This window comes from Poecile atricapillus, chromosome 12 (genome assembly GCF_030490865.1).
Source record: "Poecile atricapillus isolate bPoeAtr1 chromosome 12, bPoeAtr1.hap1, whole genome shotgun sequence".
NCBI lineage: Eukaryota > Metazoa > Chordata > Aves > Passeriformes > Paridae > Poecile > Poecile atricapillus.
The window spans coordinates 2,412,489-2,429,508 of record NC_081260.1 but is presented as its reverse complement, the minus strand read 5'-3'; the positions used below and the strand labels follow the sequence as shown (position 1 = coordinate 2,429,508).

The window sequence follows — 17,020 nt, the reverse complement described above, 5'->3', positions numbered from 1 at the left end:
GTCAGAGGCTCTGACATGTAATTAATTTCTCTAAAGCTCCTTTTTTGAAAGATACAACTGCATATATAGAACACCTGCACTTATTCACAATTCTGCAGGAAAAAAAGCCACAGTTTCTCCTTCTTCTTTGCTTTCTTCCCCCACTTCTCTGTTAAAAGATTCTCCTTCACTTTGGATACTCCCTCTCCATCTACCCTCACGAGTTCCAGCACTCAGGATGTGGAAGCTGTGTGTAAATAGGAGCTGGCATGTTGGTTTTTGTCTGGGTGCAAGTGACCTTTTGTTTGTTCAGCTTGAAGATGAAACACTCTTGCAACTTTAATTCCAGAGCAGCCATCACCAGCTCAGAATCTTGTCCACCTCATAGAATTCCCACTGGGCTTTCAGGCACTCGTGGGCTGTTTCTTATTTTTACCTGGTAGATTTTTTTTTCTCCCTCCTCTGCCTAGGCAGGGAGTATTGAGCTCTGTGGTGTAATGGTGGTACCCAGGAAATAGGAATGAGGTGATGTTCAACCAGCAGTGGATAAATATTTGTATTTATAGATTATATAGAGGTACAGATACATAGGTTGAAGTGGCCAAGCCCTGGATTCTGTGGCAGTTGTGACCAACTCATTTGCTTTATCCCCTGTCAGTGCATCCAGGCCATCACTGTGACCATCCCTGACTCTGCTGGGAAACACCTTGAGCCAAATCCCTGCTGCTCCCCAAGAGTCTGCAGGGACTCCTCAGGGGGAGGAAACCTCTCCAGCAGGTCCTTTGGCTCAGTTCCTCCTTGGCTTGGCATCTGGGGGTCTGTGGAGCTGGAGAGGCTGAAGGGGCTCTCGTCTCCCCATGGCACCTCTGATGTAAACCTCCATTCAGAAAACCTGCAGCAGTCTGGGGGAAAATGGGCATTTTCTGCCTGGCAAAGCAGCAAAGCAACTTGTTGCTCTCTTTGTAGAGTGCAGCCATTGAACAGATGCTTTTTTTTTTTTTTTTTTCTTTTCTGGTTGTATAAAACGATGGCATTTCCCCTTCTTTCTTTGTAAAATTAGTGTTAACAGAAACGTGCAGAAATCCTAAAGTTTGGGTGGGCTTAAGTGAACAGCAAGTTCATCATTTATGTGACTGGAGGTGAGTGAGGGAACGTGTCCAGGATTTTTAGCTTTGCAATTTGGGTGTTTCCTTCTCTGTTCAATGGTTCCTTCCAATCCTGATCATTCTGGGATTCTGTGAGTTTCTAGAACCAGAAATAATCTGGTTTTACCCCAAGGAACTGGTGAAGGGACATTCCACCAGGATCCTGCTCTGTGTTGGGAGCAGAGGGAGCTGGTGGGGCCTCAGCTGGGACATTTTCCAACCACCTTTTCCTCCACTCCAGCAACACCAACACCCATAAAACCTCTTGAGTGTCTCGGGAGGTTTTTTAAAAGAGAACAAAAGCATCTTTTGGTTTTCTTGGACCTGCTCAAAGGCAGTAGGAGGTTTGTGGCAGAGGATCCATTGTGGTGCTGTGTTTGTGTCTCCCCAGCTGTGTGCATGTGGGCTGGTTCTGTATGGCCCTGTTAGCACTGGAAATAGGAAAATTGGGAGGAATGGGGAATTTCCTCAACTGTGATGCTGAGGGTTTTTATAGGCACTTGAAGTCTTTCACCTGACCTGAGCCATAGGGCTGAAAGGGGTTTCTCCAGGTCACTGAGCCCTGTGTATTGCTACCACAGCTCTGCATCCTGTCCTTCTGTCCATTAATTTGTCCATCTTGTGCTTAAAAAACTAGCTGGATTATTGTTCAGCTCCACTGTTTGCTTCCTATTGCTTCTTCCCCTCCATCCCTCTGCTAGCCAGTGACTTTCTGTGGTGCCAGCTGTGATCTTAGCAGGCTGCTGCCCTGAAGTCCATGGTGCAATCAGCAAAAAGTGCTTCTGAATTCCTCCCTGTGACTGAACGTGCTGTGCCTGTCCTTGAAGCCCAGCCAGCCCCTCTGTGCTCCATCCTCCTCCTCCAGAAGCCTGGAGTTCATCCGACCCCACGGCTTTGCCCATCGACTTCCACCCACCATCCTCTTCCTCCATCCACTCTGGCTCCAGTCAAGTTCATAAACTTCAAGCTGGTGCCTGATTTTCTTCCTGCCATCTCTTCATAATACCATGAGCCCAGCCATGCCTCTCTCCAATGGCCTGACACCATCTGAAATCTTTATTTTCTCCCTTTTATACCTCGGTCTGCAGGTGACTCTTGTGTTCTGTGCCCTCCTGGTACCCAGTGTATCCTCTGTGCACTGCCTTTATCCCTCAGACCTCTCCTGGTTTCATTTTTCTTGTCTGGGACTCAGCTGTTCTTCTCTTCTTTGTTACCCCCAGCTTTCTGTTCCTTCCTCTTCTGCCTCACGTCCTGCTCCTTGCTCAGCTTTTCTTTCCCAGTTGTTGCTGTTTGTCCCCATCCCTTTTGGGGTCTCACCTTTCCTGGTCACACTGGTCCCAAAGGTCCCCTTCTTCAGCAGGTCTCAGCAAACTTGGATTGTCTGTCCCATTTGTACTTCATCTCTGTCTGACCCTGTGAGAAGATCCCCCACCTGGACCCTTCTCAGTTCTTTCCAGCTGGTTTCTGGAGCTCAGCTCTGCTCTCTGGGTCGCTGCAGTTGAGGAAAAGAGTTGTCCCCAAGCACATCCCCTTTATTGTTGCATTTCATTGTCTTCATTGTCTTCTTCAGAATTTGGATCTCATCCACTGGGAACATCCCTGGTGTGGTTCCTTCCCCCTTGTGCACACACATCCCAAAAATCCAAAATCCTACAAGATTAAAGGTCTGTAAATTCTCCCTTTGGCCTGTTTGCTTGGCTGCCTGTGTGCTCATGGCTCACCCCCCCTGTGTGCTCCCTGCTCTCTCCATGATGTTGGCCCTCGAGTATCCATGAGAATCGAGGGAAGATGGACTCCTCCCTCATGGACAGGGTTTGGAGGAACCTGGGCTAGTGGAAGGTGGCCCTGGATGGGCTTTAATGTCCCTTCCTACCCAAACCATTCTGTGACACCTCAGCCCCGTCCCCAGCAGCCACACTGGCCCTTGTGTGGAGCCAGTGGTGATTCTCTGCTCTCCTGAGACCACTCTGCTTCTCCCGAGGCTGATGATATTTTATTAATATTTTCATGAAGAGATATTCTAAAAAACTTAATTTATTAACACTTCTATTAATTAAGGCACATTTAACAGGCAGGAGATGCCATCAAGGAGGCGCGAAGCTGTAGCCTGTCAGTGGCAGCTGCAGAGCACCTTCCACACTCAGACATTAATCTCCTTCATGGAAAAATAACTCTGATCTCTGCTCTGGCTTTTGGAGTCTCTCCTGCTCCAACATGTCAGCGATGAAAGGCCACGGAGGGAGCTCAGGCTGTGGGGAGGGTGCTGGCAGGAGAGGGGTCTTACCACAGCAAACCGGCTGGCGTTGGAGAGCTCTGAGATGGGGATTTGCATCAAAGGAAAACTCTCGGGGTTAGTTAAATATTCCTCTAAATATGCAAAGGAATGGAGTTACTGATGCTTGTTATTCTTATCTTCCTCTCGGTGTCACAACATCTTTAAGTTGGGTGAAGGTTTCACTTACTGAGGCGGTTGTAAAGATTTCACGTTAATTAAGAGGACTCCACTGCAAATCTGAATATGAATGAAGTTTGGCTGCTGAACCCCAGGGCAGTGAGTGCTGTGGGAACAGCAGACACTGACAAATGTTGATGTGAAGAGTAAAAAGCCAAACTAAAAAAAAAAAACCCCAAACCCAGAAAAACACCTAAACCGATGCTGCAATCTAGTACCCGTTCTGTGAGAGAGAAAAAAACTGAGTTTGAGTTGCCAGAAGGGCATAAAATAGATTTTGACTTGAACTTGCAGTCAAAGAAGTGAAATTCTGGCAGTCAGGAGCACTGATGAGGATTCTCCAGTGCCACCCATGCCTGGGTCTCAGCCACATGGCTCTGTTGCTCCTGCTCCCTCTCCGTGGGTAGGTGGTGGCTTTGGAGGGTGGGGGGACCTCAGTGGAGGAAAGGAGATCTGAGCTGGGTCCTCATCTCAGGTTCTTTGCTCTGGTGAAGCCCCACCAAGCCTGGGCTGCTCATCACCCACTGGAGATGGAACTTCACCCAGTGGGGACAGTCTCAGGGGTCTGGGGAATGAGGCTTCCAAGGATGGAGCTCTCGTGGTAAACAGTGAGACTGGAGATACTTCTCCACAAAAAAACTGCTTTTTGGGGAAGTTTTTCGTACCTGCCAGTGCTTGGGAGGGCAATGGCTGACAGTGAGGCTGAGCAGCTGTCACTCCAGTATCTGTATTTTTTTCCAGCTCCATCGTAGAGTTGCTGTTGATAAATTGGGATGAATCCACTCCTTCATCTCTTCACTGCTCCATCTGGAGATGGATGGGCTTTCCTGGCTGGCCATGAATAACGTGCCTTTGCACAGCAACTTTGGGTGATGTGGAGGGTCCTGCAGAGGTGCTGAGCACCTCCCCACCTCCCAAAGCAGGACTTTGGGGAAGGAAATGCTGATACACAACATTTTCACCTTGCTGAAAATAACATGGGGACATAGCTTTTGGAGTGGAAAAGTGACAGGCTGAGAGCCTAAATAAATTGGATTTGTCCTCTTAAGGAGGATGCAGGCAGCGCATGAGGCTGTGTGGGGGTGTTTTATTGTTGTTATTTTTTATTCACGGTTTCTTGAGCTGATCCTGGGGATTGGACTGACTGTGGTTGTGTTTCTGGAAATGTGCAGGTTGGCCAGATGCAGTGGGGCATGGAGTGAACAGAAAGAGGTTAAATTGATGGATGACCAACAAGAGCAGGATTGTGCCTCAGAAGACCAAGAAACTATCCTGATTAATGGGGTGAAAGAAAATGGTAAGGAACTTAATTATGGTACATGAGGGAGCAGCGACAACTTGGAAGCCAACTTATTTTCCTAATTCCTTTTGTGCATTTAATATCAGCAGTTTGTGGGTATCTCTGCAATGTGGAGCAGGGGAGTAAATGGGTGTTTTCTGCACAGGAATCATTCCAGCCATAAATCTACACCTCTTTAGGCCTTAACAAGAACTGCTTTTACCTGTGCATGGGCATGGCTGGAAATGTTTATGTGCACATGCAGCTTGAATTAGAGATTTTTGTTTGGTTTCCTGGGGGAAAAAAAAGTCATCCAGGACTTTGTAGCTCCTCTATCTGTTGGGAATATCTCCCTCTCTTAGCATTATGATCCCATTAGCAAAATTTGGCTGAAGGATACTTAGTCCCTACAAACTGGGGGAAAATTAGAGATTAGGTAGGAGAAAGAAGGCAGGATTAGTGGGAAGAGAAGGTTGGATTTGTGAGCTCGTTCTTGCCTGTGTCCCATCACCCAGCACATGGGATTCCCTACCCTGTAATCCCTTTTCTGCACAGACAGGTCATGTTCCTGGGAGCCACCAACATGGGTAGGGAAGGATCAGCCCCTTGCAGCTGCTTCCCAAAATGCCCAACTTTGTCTGTATCTATTTCATTGATCCTATATTTGCTTTCAGAATAGCTAATTAGGAGTAACAGTGCTCAGCTGTCTGAAACCCTGATTGAAATAAATAAGCCTCTGAGCATTTTCTGAGGTCATTTGGACTGTAATCTCTGGCCACAGTAAATTCAGAGGGGAGGAAGAGCCTGATGCTTTCATTCTTCAATGTCTTTCATGTTTAATTTCATGGCTTTTTACATTTTGTATTGGCCCATAAATCTTGAGGTAGGTAGATAGATAGATAGATAGATAGATAGATAGATAGATAGATAGATTGATTGATTGATTTTATTTATATATACATTTGATCCTGTTAGATATCAAGGACTTGGTCCACTGACATATGTTCAGAACTTTCTGTCAGCTCTAAACAAGGTGGTAGAGACAAAAGTTCTTTACCAAAACCCTGGAGCAGCTCCAGCCACGTGGGTGCCCATGAGGACCCCACAGCTCGTGCTGGTGGCAGGTGCTCACACTTGCCCCTGGGATGTGATTTGGGAGGTGTCTGTCCCTGTCAGCCCATCTCCTTCCTGACTACACAGGGTAAAGCTGCAGCTGCTGGAGCTGCAAAGGGATTTTGTAGCCATGGTCCCTTTTTCTGATCCAGTGGACAACAAAATCTGCCCTGCCCTGATTAGTAAGGAGGGGATTTTTAGAACCTCGTACCACTTCCATGGAATTCAATTAAAGAGGGCTTAAAAAGTGCTTTAAGTAGACATAACACTGTAGAGTGCTTTAGGTTAGAAGAGACCTTAAAGCCCATCCAGTGCCACTCCCTGCCACGGGCATGGACACTTTCCCCTATCCCAGGTTGCTTCAAGCTCCATCCAACCTTGGACACTCCCAGGGATCCAGGGGCAGCCACAGCTTCTCTGGGCAACCTGGACCAGGGCCTGCCCACCCTCAGAGCCAAGAATTCCTTCCCCATGTCAATTTAAACTTTCAGTTTGAACACTGGTGTGTGGGAGTTGCTGCTGAATCCAAGGCCAGGAGCCAGCACGAAGCTCTGGAGCTGCCACCTCCCCTTGCCCATGTGTTGTTGGGTGGATGCTGAGTGAAACTGGGAAGAGTGGTTTTGCTTCTCCAGCATTTTCTGTGTGAAGTGTATTCCCTTGGAGCATCAGTTGAACACAGGCCTGATTTTAGGCTGATACGGAGCCCCAGAAAATCAGGTTTTGGCATTTGTATTTCACAAGAGTTACGTTCACTCACACAAGTATAAACCTAAAGGAACGCCCAGAGACAGTATATTTTATATAATAGCAGCTTTGCCTATTGAATGCAGCTTTTGAGATTGAATTTCAGCTTTCTGCCTCCCCCTTCTTTGAGTCTTACAGTATTCACAGACATTCTTCTTTTATCCTCAAATTTTCCATGCTTCCTGTCAGCTCCAAGCTGATTTTTATTTTATTTTACTTCTGAAGTGGAACTGCACTGGTTAATTTGTTTTGGTGCTTAAGGAAAAAGATACCACCTCTGCATTTCTGATCTGAAGACTGGTGGGAGGGACTCAAAAATCAGCTTTTTTATTTATTTCCTATTTTTAACCCTTTTCAAGCAAGCCAGTCTGGCCTTTTCCAAGTTGTTCATGTTGAAGACGATGACAGGCATTGCATTGCACTTCTGGCTGGAGCTAGAGAGTCTTTGGGGAAAGGTTTAAAGTCCTGGGAGCGCTGCGAGGCTCCAGCTGCAGTTTGTGCTTTGTTCAGACTTCACTGATGGCTCCACACCCAAGGCCCCTGTAGCACAAAACTGATGGGAGTGGTTGGGATGAAATTACGGGGCGGTTTTGACCTCCTGCTTGGCACAGGCAGGCGTTCCAGTCCTTCCATAGAATCCAGTTCCTTTCCATCCTTCCCACCTGGGGGGTTTTCCATCGTGCTGCTGGTAGCTGTGCCTGCACAAATCTCCCCTTCCCAAGGATGCAGGAGACTCACTTTCCTCTCAGTTTGGAATAAGAGCACTTGTGAGGGTCGCAGCAGCCAAATAAATCCATTTGCATGCCCCATTTAATGCCACATCCTGGTGCTCCAGTTGTGTTTTAAAGCCCTTGTCCCTCCTTGGAAAGCTTCAGCTCTCGCCCCTCTGCCTTCAGTGGAGCCACCAAAAAGGAAAGACCTGAGCCATGACAAAAGCACCAGGCTCCGAGTCGGCAGAGCTCTCTGGCTGGGATGAATGCACTCATTGGAATATATTTTTTTTTAATACAGAGATATCAGAGCGTGTTCATGGATGAAAAGACATCGTATTTAAATTTCAAGGGTCATACCGTCCGTTGAGCCAGGAGTCAGATAAAAGTACATTCATAACTTTATTCTGCCATAAAAGAAGCGCAACGAGGTAAAACTAAAAAAAAAAAAAATCCTTAGGTTAAAAAATCCTTACATGACTAAAAAGGCATTTTTAGCGATTAGGGAAGAATGGCAAACCCCACAATAATTCTAACAATAATTGCTTTAAACTCTGTGTTATCTTCTGCCTTCCCTTGGTGTGGACAGTGACAAAAAGACCGCTGGGTTTTTAAAATCAGCCGTCACTTCCTGACTCCGGAGCAGTAAAGCAGCTCAGGTGTGTGCAAGCTCAGACCCTGCAGGGGGGCTGCTTTGTTCCTTTAAGAATCTTATTTTCCTGTTAATTTTTTTCAGTGTTAATGAGAACATTTTTATTAAGCTTGTTTTGTTTTTTTTCTAAACATTGTGAGGTTTGAGAGGCGGTTTCCAGGTAACCGTATGGATATGAGGAGGGAAGAGCGGATGGGCTGCGTGTTTTAAACGTGCTCTTGTACCTCTTCCAGCTGGCTGCAGGGAGCAGCGTGTTTTCCTCTGCCTTCCACGCACATCACCACGTTAACTGGATCCAGGAGGGAAGGATTGCTGGGAAGGGCTTCCCAAAGGAGCACTTGGGAAAAGTCACCACCAAGGGAGAAGGGGAGGCGGGGTGGTGAGCCTGAGACCTACAAGGGTGGTAACCCCTCTCTCTTTCTCTTCTTTCCTCCGTCCCCGCAGAGTCGCACGCCCTGGACGGCGATGAGAGGCCCTGCAGCGCCGCCGAGGCCGCGGCACCGTTCCCGGTGCTGAGCGCGGCTCCCAAGGAGGGCCCCGCGTGCCACCGCGCCCTGACGGCCAAGAAGCCCTGCCTGCTGAGCCCCCAGTCGCCGCTGCGCCTCACGGATGTCCCCGAGCACGCCTCGGACGACTCCTCCGCCCACGCCATCTCCCTCACGTCCTGCGTGACCAAGGGCATGAGCTCCTGGTCGCTGCCGGGCGACTGCGAGAAGGCTCCTTTCACCATGATGGAGCCCGGGGGGATGTCGGCGCTGACGGGAGACTGCCTGATGCAGCCGAGCCGGACCTGTCTGGGCTGCTTTATTGAATCCAAGGACGGCATTGATGCGGAGCCGGGAATAAGCTTGAAAGTGGGGGATATAAATAGGGATTATGACACCTGTTCGGTCTCTGATATAGGGATTCACTGCATGAGCACAGGAGAAACCATGAGATATGGGGATCAACTGCTTTCAGACCAGCTTTTAAGCTTCCCTATGCATAAATCGAGGGCAGCGGACAAAAGAGATGCAGAAAAATCTGACAGTGATTCAGAGGACCCCACTCAGAAAAATTATTACGAGGGATTACTATTAGACAAATGCAATGGTGAGGAACCTTTGCTAACAAATCCCAACCAGGAATGGGGCTATTTTGAATCTTTCATTAGTGAAAGTAAAATTGAGCTGCTTGACCTCTGCTCCAAAAATGAGCTTTCTGTAAATCTGTTTTCTGAGGAAGACGTGGACAATTACATGTTCGATGATGACGATTCCACCTTGGGAAGTGATGTCTGCTCCCTAAAGATTAGATACGAATCCTTCCAGGACAATGTGCGGGAGAAGACCACCGCCCTACAAGAGGACGCCCAGTTCAACTTCTTCCCCAGCGTGTTCAGCAACTGCACCAAAAGGGACAGCAGGAGCACCCTGAAAAGGGGGCCCAGCGGTGCCACCGACCCTTCTCAATTCAAATCCGAGGAAGGCATCATCTGGGGGGAGGAGGAGGAGGACGGCGAGGAAGAGGACGGTGAGGAGGAGGAGAAAGCTGCCTTAAATAAATCTTGCAACAGCACAGAGATGGTGCAGTACGTGGGCTCCAAGAGGAGCCACTTCTTGGACTCGGTGAATTCCACGGAGGACTCCGGGGAGTTCAGCGACGACAGCACTTGCACGGAGTCCTCCTACGACGTGCTGCGGGACATCAAGGACTGCAGCCGGTACCTGGCCCGGGACCACTCCGGCTCCTTCATCCAGCAGAACTACGGGCTGCGGGCGAAGAGGAAAGTGCGATACAGCGACGACTACCTGTACGATGTGGACTCCATCGAGAACGAGAAGATCCTGGACAAGAAGGAGTGGCTCCCTGATGGGCCCAAGGAGGAGGACGACGACGAGTGGTGCCCCAAGAAACGGCGAAAAGTCTCTCGCAAGGAGCCCCCCGTGATCATCAAGTACATCATCATTAACAGGTTTAAAGGGGAGAAGCATATGCTGGTGAAGCTCAGCAAAGTGGATGCCAACGAGACAACTGTTACTCTGAACGAGGAGCTGCTCAGCAAATACAAGAAGCTGGCCCCACTGAAGGGCTTCTGGCAGGAGAGGCAGCAGAGCCGGCTGGATTTGCTCAGATCGTCTCTCTACCACAAGCAGAATTTCTATCTTAACGGCTCAGATGCTTCGTTCCTCCCTCACCCACGGAAGCGAAAATGCAAGCTAGCAAACAGGCACCGGATTCAAAGAATTAAAGCCATCGAGCAATCAGTGAACAAGCTGGGCTCTTGCTCCTCTGATCACAAGCAGCCTTGCAGCAGTAAGGAGGACGTGGGCCTGAAAGGGCTGCCGGCGTTAGCCATCGCCACCCCCAGCTGTGCCAACGGATTACACGTCCATGACATCGCGGGCATCGCCGTGAAATGCAAACCGCAGGAGCGGGAGCACAAGGGGACGGAGCGGAAAGTGCTCCGCAGAATCAAATTCAAAAGTGAAGCCAGGTTGAAGTGCAAGAAGATCAAAGCTGCCACCAGTACGGCAGAGGACTCCCCAGCACTGGAAAACCAGGACTCTGCAGCGCGTCTGAAGGACGAAAACAGCCCCTGTGCTTCAGACAGCTCCCATCTCCCAGAGTGCCACGAGGATAAGGTTGCTAAAAATTCTCCTTTCCTACCATCCACCTCCTCTTCAGACAAGCCTCTGCCATCTGCTAATATCACCACCAATGTACCCCTGATCCCCGGAGGGTATCTGCAGACGTTGTTAGATGCTTCGGATCTGTCGAGCAACACCGGTATCCCATACTTCGCCCAGCACCCCTCCGAGCAGCAGCAGCAGCAGCAGCAGCAGCAGCAGCAGCAGCAGCAGCACCCGCTCCCCAGCATCGTCCCACCGGAAAAGCCCTTCCCGTCCCTGCAGCCGGCGCAGAGCTGCGTGCTCTCCCCGCCCTCCGAGTCGGAGCTGCAGCAGTCGCCCGGCCACTTGGAGATGGAGCAGGGCGGCTTCGGCAGCATGTGGCCGGCCAGCAAGGGCAGCGAGCGCCAGGACTTCCCCGGGGACATGCCGGAGGCGGCCGGAATGCCGAGCGAGTTTGCCCCGGGCACGGACGGCCTCCCCGCCTCTGGATACACTCAAGTCAATCTGAATAGCGGCAAATTGCTATACCAAAAAAATTACATGCCGGATAGCCAACAAGTGCAGTCTGATGATTCTTATCAGTCATGTCATTTCAATAATGGAGAGGGGCGCTTTCATTTCCAACGAGGTACACTCAGTACGGATGATGGCAGGCTCATTAGTTTTGATTCAGTGGGTTCATTGTCAGTTAGTTCTAGCAATTACAGTTCTTTAAGTTTAAAGTCTTGTGAAAAGGACGGCGAGGATGATATTAATGATGATTTCTTGGCCCACTGCAGTCCCAAGCTAGTGATCCAGCAGAGCATAGATGAAATCACCCCTTTGAAGGAGTCCACGGACCTTTTAGACATTTCCAACTTCACGCCTGATAGGTTCCGCCAGTCGTCGCTTTCGGAGATGTCCCCTCCAGACACTCCCAACCTGTCCCCACAGATAGCTGGCTCCGATGCCAAGCCTCTGGGCACCCTGAAGGGCTTTCAGGAGAGCCCCCAGGCCTCCCTTAACAGCTCCGAGAAGGTCAAGTGGAACTGTGGGGTCCTGCAGACCGAGGATCAGGCAGATAATGGGTTTGCTTTAAATAATCACCAGTTCCAGTTCCATATGTTCAACGATGAAGATTCTGTCAGCCTTCTCGAAAAGAGTCCATGCTTGTCAACATTTAATGAGCCATCTGGTCAAATTAGCACCAATAGCAAAGTGTCAAAATCGAAGAGGAAAAGTTCATCCAGCAAGAATGTGGGTACAAACCAAAGCTCTTCCCAGAAAGCCACCCGGAAAAAATCACCCAAAACCAACAAAGGAACCGATAAGCCGCAAGGGAAAAACTCCAGGCAGGCACCCAAATCCACCAGGAAAGGGAAAAATGCAGCAGGAGTCAACGGCGAGAAGGCTCTGGCCGTTGGTGGCAGGGCGGTCACTCAGCTGGGCACCGTGGCCACGGCCACCAAGGGCGTGGCTGAGGGCACTCAGCACTGCAGCCCAGCAGGGGTGAAGCTGGGCAAGCACAATGGGCTCTCTGGAGAGTGGGCACTGGGAAAAGAGGGGGGCACGGGCTGGTCGGAGGCCAGCCTGGGCAACGCCACCAGCCTCCTGGACGACGACCAGAGGGAGTTTGAGGAACCTTCCAACATCCTGTCCAACATCGCGTCGGGAATGGCCGACGTCCAGAGGTTTATGATGGCCTCCATTGAGCCCTTGTGGGGGCCTGTCGGCCACAACAGCGTTCCAGACATATTCCGGTCACCGGAGTCCAACAGCCTGAAACTGAAAACTCTTAAAATTTTGGCAGGGACGTCCCAAGAGTCAAAGAAGAAGGCGAATGGTGGCTCGCCGGGGGCAGCGAAGAACCACAAGTCAAACAACAAGGGCTCAAGCAAAAACAGCAAAGGCGTGACCTGCGACCCCGGTCGCCCCAACTGCTCCACCGGGTTCACCACGGACATTCACACTCCCTTTTTTGATAAAAACTATAGTAACCTGAGCACTTTAGGCAATAATGGACCTACCCATAAAAAACTCTACCGTCATAAATCCAGTTCAAAATCACTGAGGGATGAGAACTGTAAAATCAAGCGGACGGACCGCGAACAGCCCCACAAGGACCCACCTGTGACAGCTGCTTTTGAGAAACTGAGGTAATGCTGCACCAAACTGGCTGGAATGCCCCTAACCTCCCTCCCACCTGCTAGGCCCGCTGTTCCTCAGTTTTTCCTTCCTGAAAGCAAAAGTTTGCATGAAAAAAAAAAACAAAAAAAAAAAGACATTCCCCTTTTACAGTTTTGGTTGGTTTTGGTTTTGGGGTTGGTTTCTTTTTTTTGTTTGTTTGGTTTTTTTAATTATTATTTTTAAATGCATGAAAGTACTTCTGACTTGCAAGCTACCTAAAAGAATGACCAATTTTCTGGCTTGGCTGGGGTTAAAAAAACTAACAAGGCTACTCTTTTCTGCTGTTTGGCTTCTTCAGTTTTTAATTACTTATTTATTGGGGGGGGAAACAAAAACAGAAACTAAAAAAAAATACAAAAAAACAACAAAAAAACCCATGATTACACACTCTTTTTAATGATTTTGACGAGGAAAGACTTTTTTTTTTTTTTGGAACATTTTGTAAAAAATAAACCACAAAAAAAAAAAAAAGAGGTTCTGCATCCAAAAGCCAAGATCTCAAAACTTAAAGGCTGTTTACTTTGCAAATGAGAACTCGTTCCTAATTGAGCTTCACGTGGCAATTTTTGAGTGCTTTCTGGCCCCCTCTGCTGTTGTGTCTCCTAACCTGCATCATCTAAAGCTGCATCTTCTCTACCCGCCCGCCTTTAGCACGTTCGCTCCGTCGTGGTGACTCCAGACGAGCTAACTAAGATGGCATCAAATGTTTGATTTTTTCCTGCAGGGAATCAGACTCCATTCTTCTTAAAGCAGAAACAGCATTTTTGGGTTTTCCTGTATTTGAAGAAGAGACTCCCTTTTCTAGAAAGACGGTTGATGTTTGGTTCTTTTCTTACCCTTTTTTATTTTTTTCTTTTTTCGGTTGTTTTTTCTTTTTTTTCCCCCATCGGTTCCTTTTCGAAATCTGCCTTGTGGTCTGTTGAAATGTAAGTGCTGAAATGAAGAGTTTGAAATTGTGGGAAATTTATTATTTGAAAGCAAACCTAATCTGGTATTCTCTGTGAAAGACTGTTTTAAAAGTCATACTGTTGTACAGTAGTTTATGCACTATTACCCACAACAACAAAAAATTGTGCCAAACTATGAACAAGTGACTGTATTGTATATATTTTTACTTCTCTATCAACATTGGGTTGTGAGTGTTTTCTGCAGCTATGCCTTTTGGTTTTACTAGAAACATTCCAGTTGTTAAGTACTAACCACCCCCCTTCGAAAGCACCTGTAACTCACAATGAAAAACAATATTGTTCACTGATACAACTTACCAAAAGTTTTATGGACATGACTAAAAGTGTGCCAAATTTACTTACCTCATTTCATGGATTCACCCTGTGGTTTAAAGCTCATAAAGGGAAAAAAAAAAAAAAAAAAGAAAAAAAAAAGAGAAAAAGGTAAAAAAAAAAGGGGGAAAAAAAAAAGAAAAAAAGGAACTTTGAAACCGATGCTGGGAAATGGTAACGTCCTCTCTTTGAAACCACGAGCAGAAAAACTTAACGGTGAAATGTTGAGTTTCATTATAGGAGAGAGTTGCAATGGTGGAGGAGTTCAGAAAACCACTGACGGTAAGTTTGCCAGGAACTCAAGTGTCTGCATCTAGAGACTACAGAACAGCTGCTTTTCAAGTGTCTGTTTTCTTAAAGCAAAACCTGTAGCTGAAGATCATTTGAAATGCAAAGTTACATTGCTAATTCTTTGTATCTCAGTTTTATATATTTTATAAGAACCTGGGATAAATTCTGAAATAGGTATAAAAACAGAACTAATACATTTCATACATTGAGTGCTATTTACTTTTCCTTTGAATAGTTTCTTAAACATTTTCGATGCAGAGCCTGTCAGAAGCGCTCTCCCATCATAGCTTTGGTGTTTCCTCCGTGTCTAACCTTGCGATGCCAATATAGTTTGAACTTTCAAAAGCAGAGTCATTCATTTAAAATACAACTCCAAACCTTTTCTTTGATTCCGTTCATGAAACAAATACAACCAACGGAGCTATTTGTGATCTCACCGATCAGGGCCGGATCATGACTGGACTTTAAGACAGCGTTAAGTATTGAATGCTAAATGTATTCTCAAAAGGCCTTATTTGTAACCCTCCTCACCACACCCTCGCCCTCCACGAGAATAACGAACCCAACAAAGATCTATTTTCCTTGTGCAACTGAGAGCCTGTGCGTTTCGCTGCTGATTTCTCATGAAAAACCTTGATATGCAAGAGCCCTGGGAGCGATTGGGAGCAGAGGGATGCGAGGCTCGGACACCTTATGCAATAGCAGGCGGTGAGGAAGAGGAGCCTTTCTAGCAGTGGACAGATCACATTGCTGATACGGCCACAGGCGTAGACGTGGTGTCACACAGAGGGCAGGACTGGGCTCAGGTTTCCTCCCAAGTCAGTTTTTTTCCACCCACGCTCCAGGCAAAGCAGCAGAATTGGTTTAAGTTAATTCAGCAGAAAAGCAGAGCAATCACTTAAAATCAAAGTGGAGATGCAGAGTGTTAGTTTAGAATTGTGTTTTCAGCTCTTACAGATCTTGGGGTGCAGCTTAGCTCGGCTCTGCGATCCCAGAGAGAACAGCTCGGTAGTTGCGTTGTGTTTTATTTAACAGATGAAAGGACGAACTCTGGAAAAAAAAAAAAAAGTAATTATAAAAAACATGCTGTAAGTTCATTTTTCCATGGAATAAACGCTGGCATTGCCCCGAGTGAGTTGCTCTGGATGAGAGTGGTCCCTGGTGCCCCATGGCATGCAGCGTCCCACCCCAGCTCTGGCTCCAGAAGGGAGATCCAGAAGATGCTCAGGATTTACTCTGGAGGCAAGAGCTGTGGTAGGGCTCCATCCCTGGGCTCTGGGCTGCCCTGCAGCCACCACGCTCTCCCCGCTTCCCCAGCAGCTCTCTTTTCTCTTCATAGGCTCATCAGATACTACAAGCTCCAAACACTGCTGTGGTGTTGGCATATCCCAGTTTTTCAGCATTCCCCCCATGTGCTGCAGGAGAGGGGCTGGCAGCTTCCGTCTCTGGATGTTCTGGCTGCTGCTCTTACACAGACAGGTCAGGCCCAGGGCTGGGATGTGGCACAGACCTTCTTTCTGACCCAGAACCATCATTTGAAAGCACATTTCACCTGGCCTGCACTGTGCTCCTTATGCTTAACATTATGAGTATGGGACTCGTAATAAAACCCCTTGTACTGGATGGGTTAGCAATACTTTATTGCATTTGAGGAATGTGCAATAGGGCATGAAGATCAGGCATAAAACATATCGACTGTTTTATCCATGAATACCCAGCTGGGTGTTTCAGAACGGTGTTGATCACAAATTCCAGCTGCCTTGTTGCTCTCCTTCAGTCCTTCTACCATTCCAGTTGTTGACAGCTTTGGTGGTCATCCCATGTCCTCCAAAAATCCAGAGCTGGGGAGATGTTAAAGAGCCTGGGCCCCTCATGGTGCGGCACTGGCCTTTCCCTGTGTCTGAAAAGGTCATCGCTCTGCTGCTTGACCCCAAAATTCAGGAATTGCCTTGAGCCAACCATTTGCCCTCCTCCCTTTTGATCTTTATAGAGTATTTGGGTGGGAAGGGAGCTTTGAAGGCCATCTAGTCCAATTCTCCTGCAAAAAGCAGGGACATCTTCTACTAGACCAGGTTGCTCAGAGCCCTGTCCAACCTGACCTTGAATGTTTCCAGGGATGGGACAGCCACCATCTCTCTGGACAACCTGTGCCAGTGTTTCACCACCCTCATAAAAAATTTCTCAAGTCCTTCTCGGCAGGGCTGCTCTAAATCCCATCATTCCCCAGCCTGTGGATCCCAGGGATGGCCCCATCCCAGGTGCAGCACATCACATTTGGCCTTGTTGAACCTTAGGAGGTTCCCCTGGGCCCACTTCTCGAGCTTGTCCATGTCCCTGTGGATGTCACTCTGTCCCTCAGGCGTGTTAACCTCACCTCTGAGTTTGGTGACATCTGCAAACCTGCTGACACTCGAACCCAGTGTCCTCATCAGTGGTGAAGATACTCCACAGTCCTGGTCCCAGTACTGACCCCTGAGGGACAGCACCCACCACTGATGTCCTCCTGGACAGTCTGTTGACCACTACCCTCTGACTGTCCAACCAATTCCTCATCTGCTGAACAGTCCATCCTTCAAATCTGTCTCTCCAGTTTAGAA

General features: G+C 48.1%; 1 protein-coding gene across 1 annotated transcript; it reads left to right on the top strand.

The window, feature by feature from the left end:
- Positions 1–4,797: 4,797 nt before the first annotated feature.
- Positions 4,798–16,745, top strand: NEXMIF (neurite extension and migration factor). Its single transcript, XM_058847403.1, has 4 exons — positions 4,798–4,873; positions 8,519–12,821; positions 13,577–13,707; positions 13,746–16,745. Exons 1-4 carry the CDS (start codon positions 4,798–4,800, stop codon positions 13,787–13,789), a joined length of 4,554 nt encoding a protein of 1,517 aa, XP_058703386.1. The 3' UTR covers positions 13,790–16,745.
- Positions 16,746–17,020: the final 275 nt, after the last annotated feature.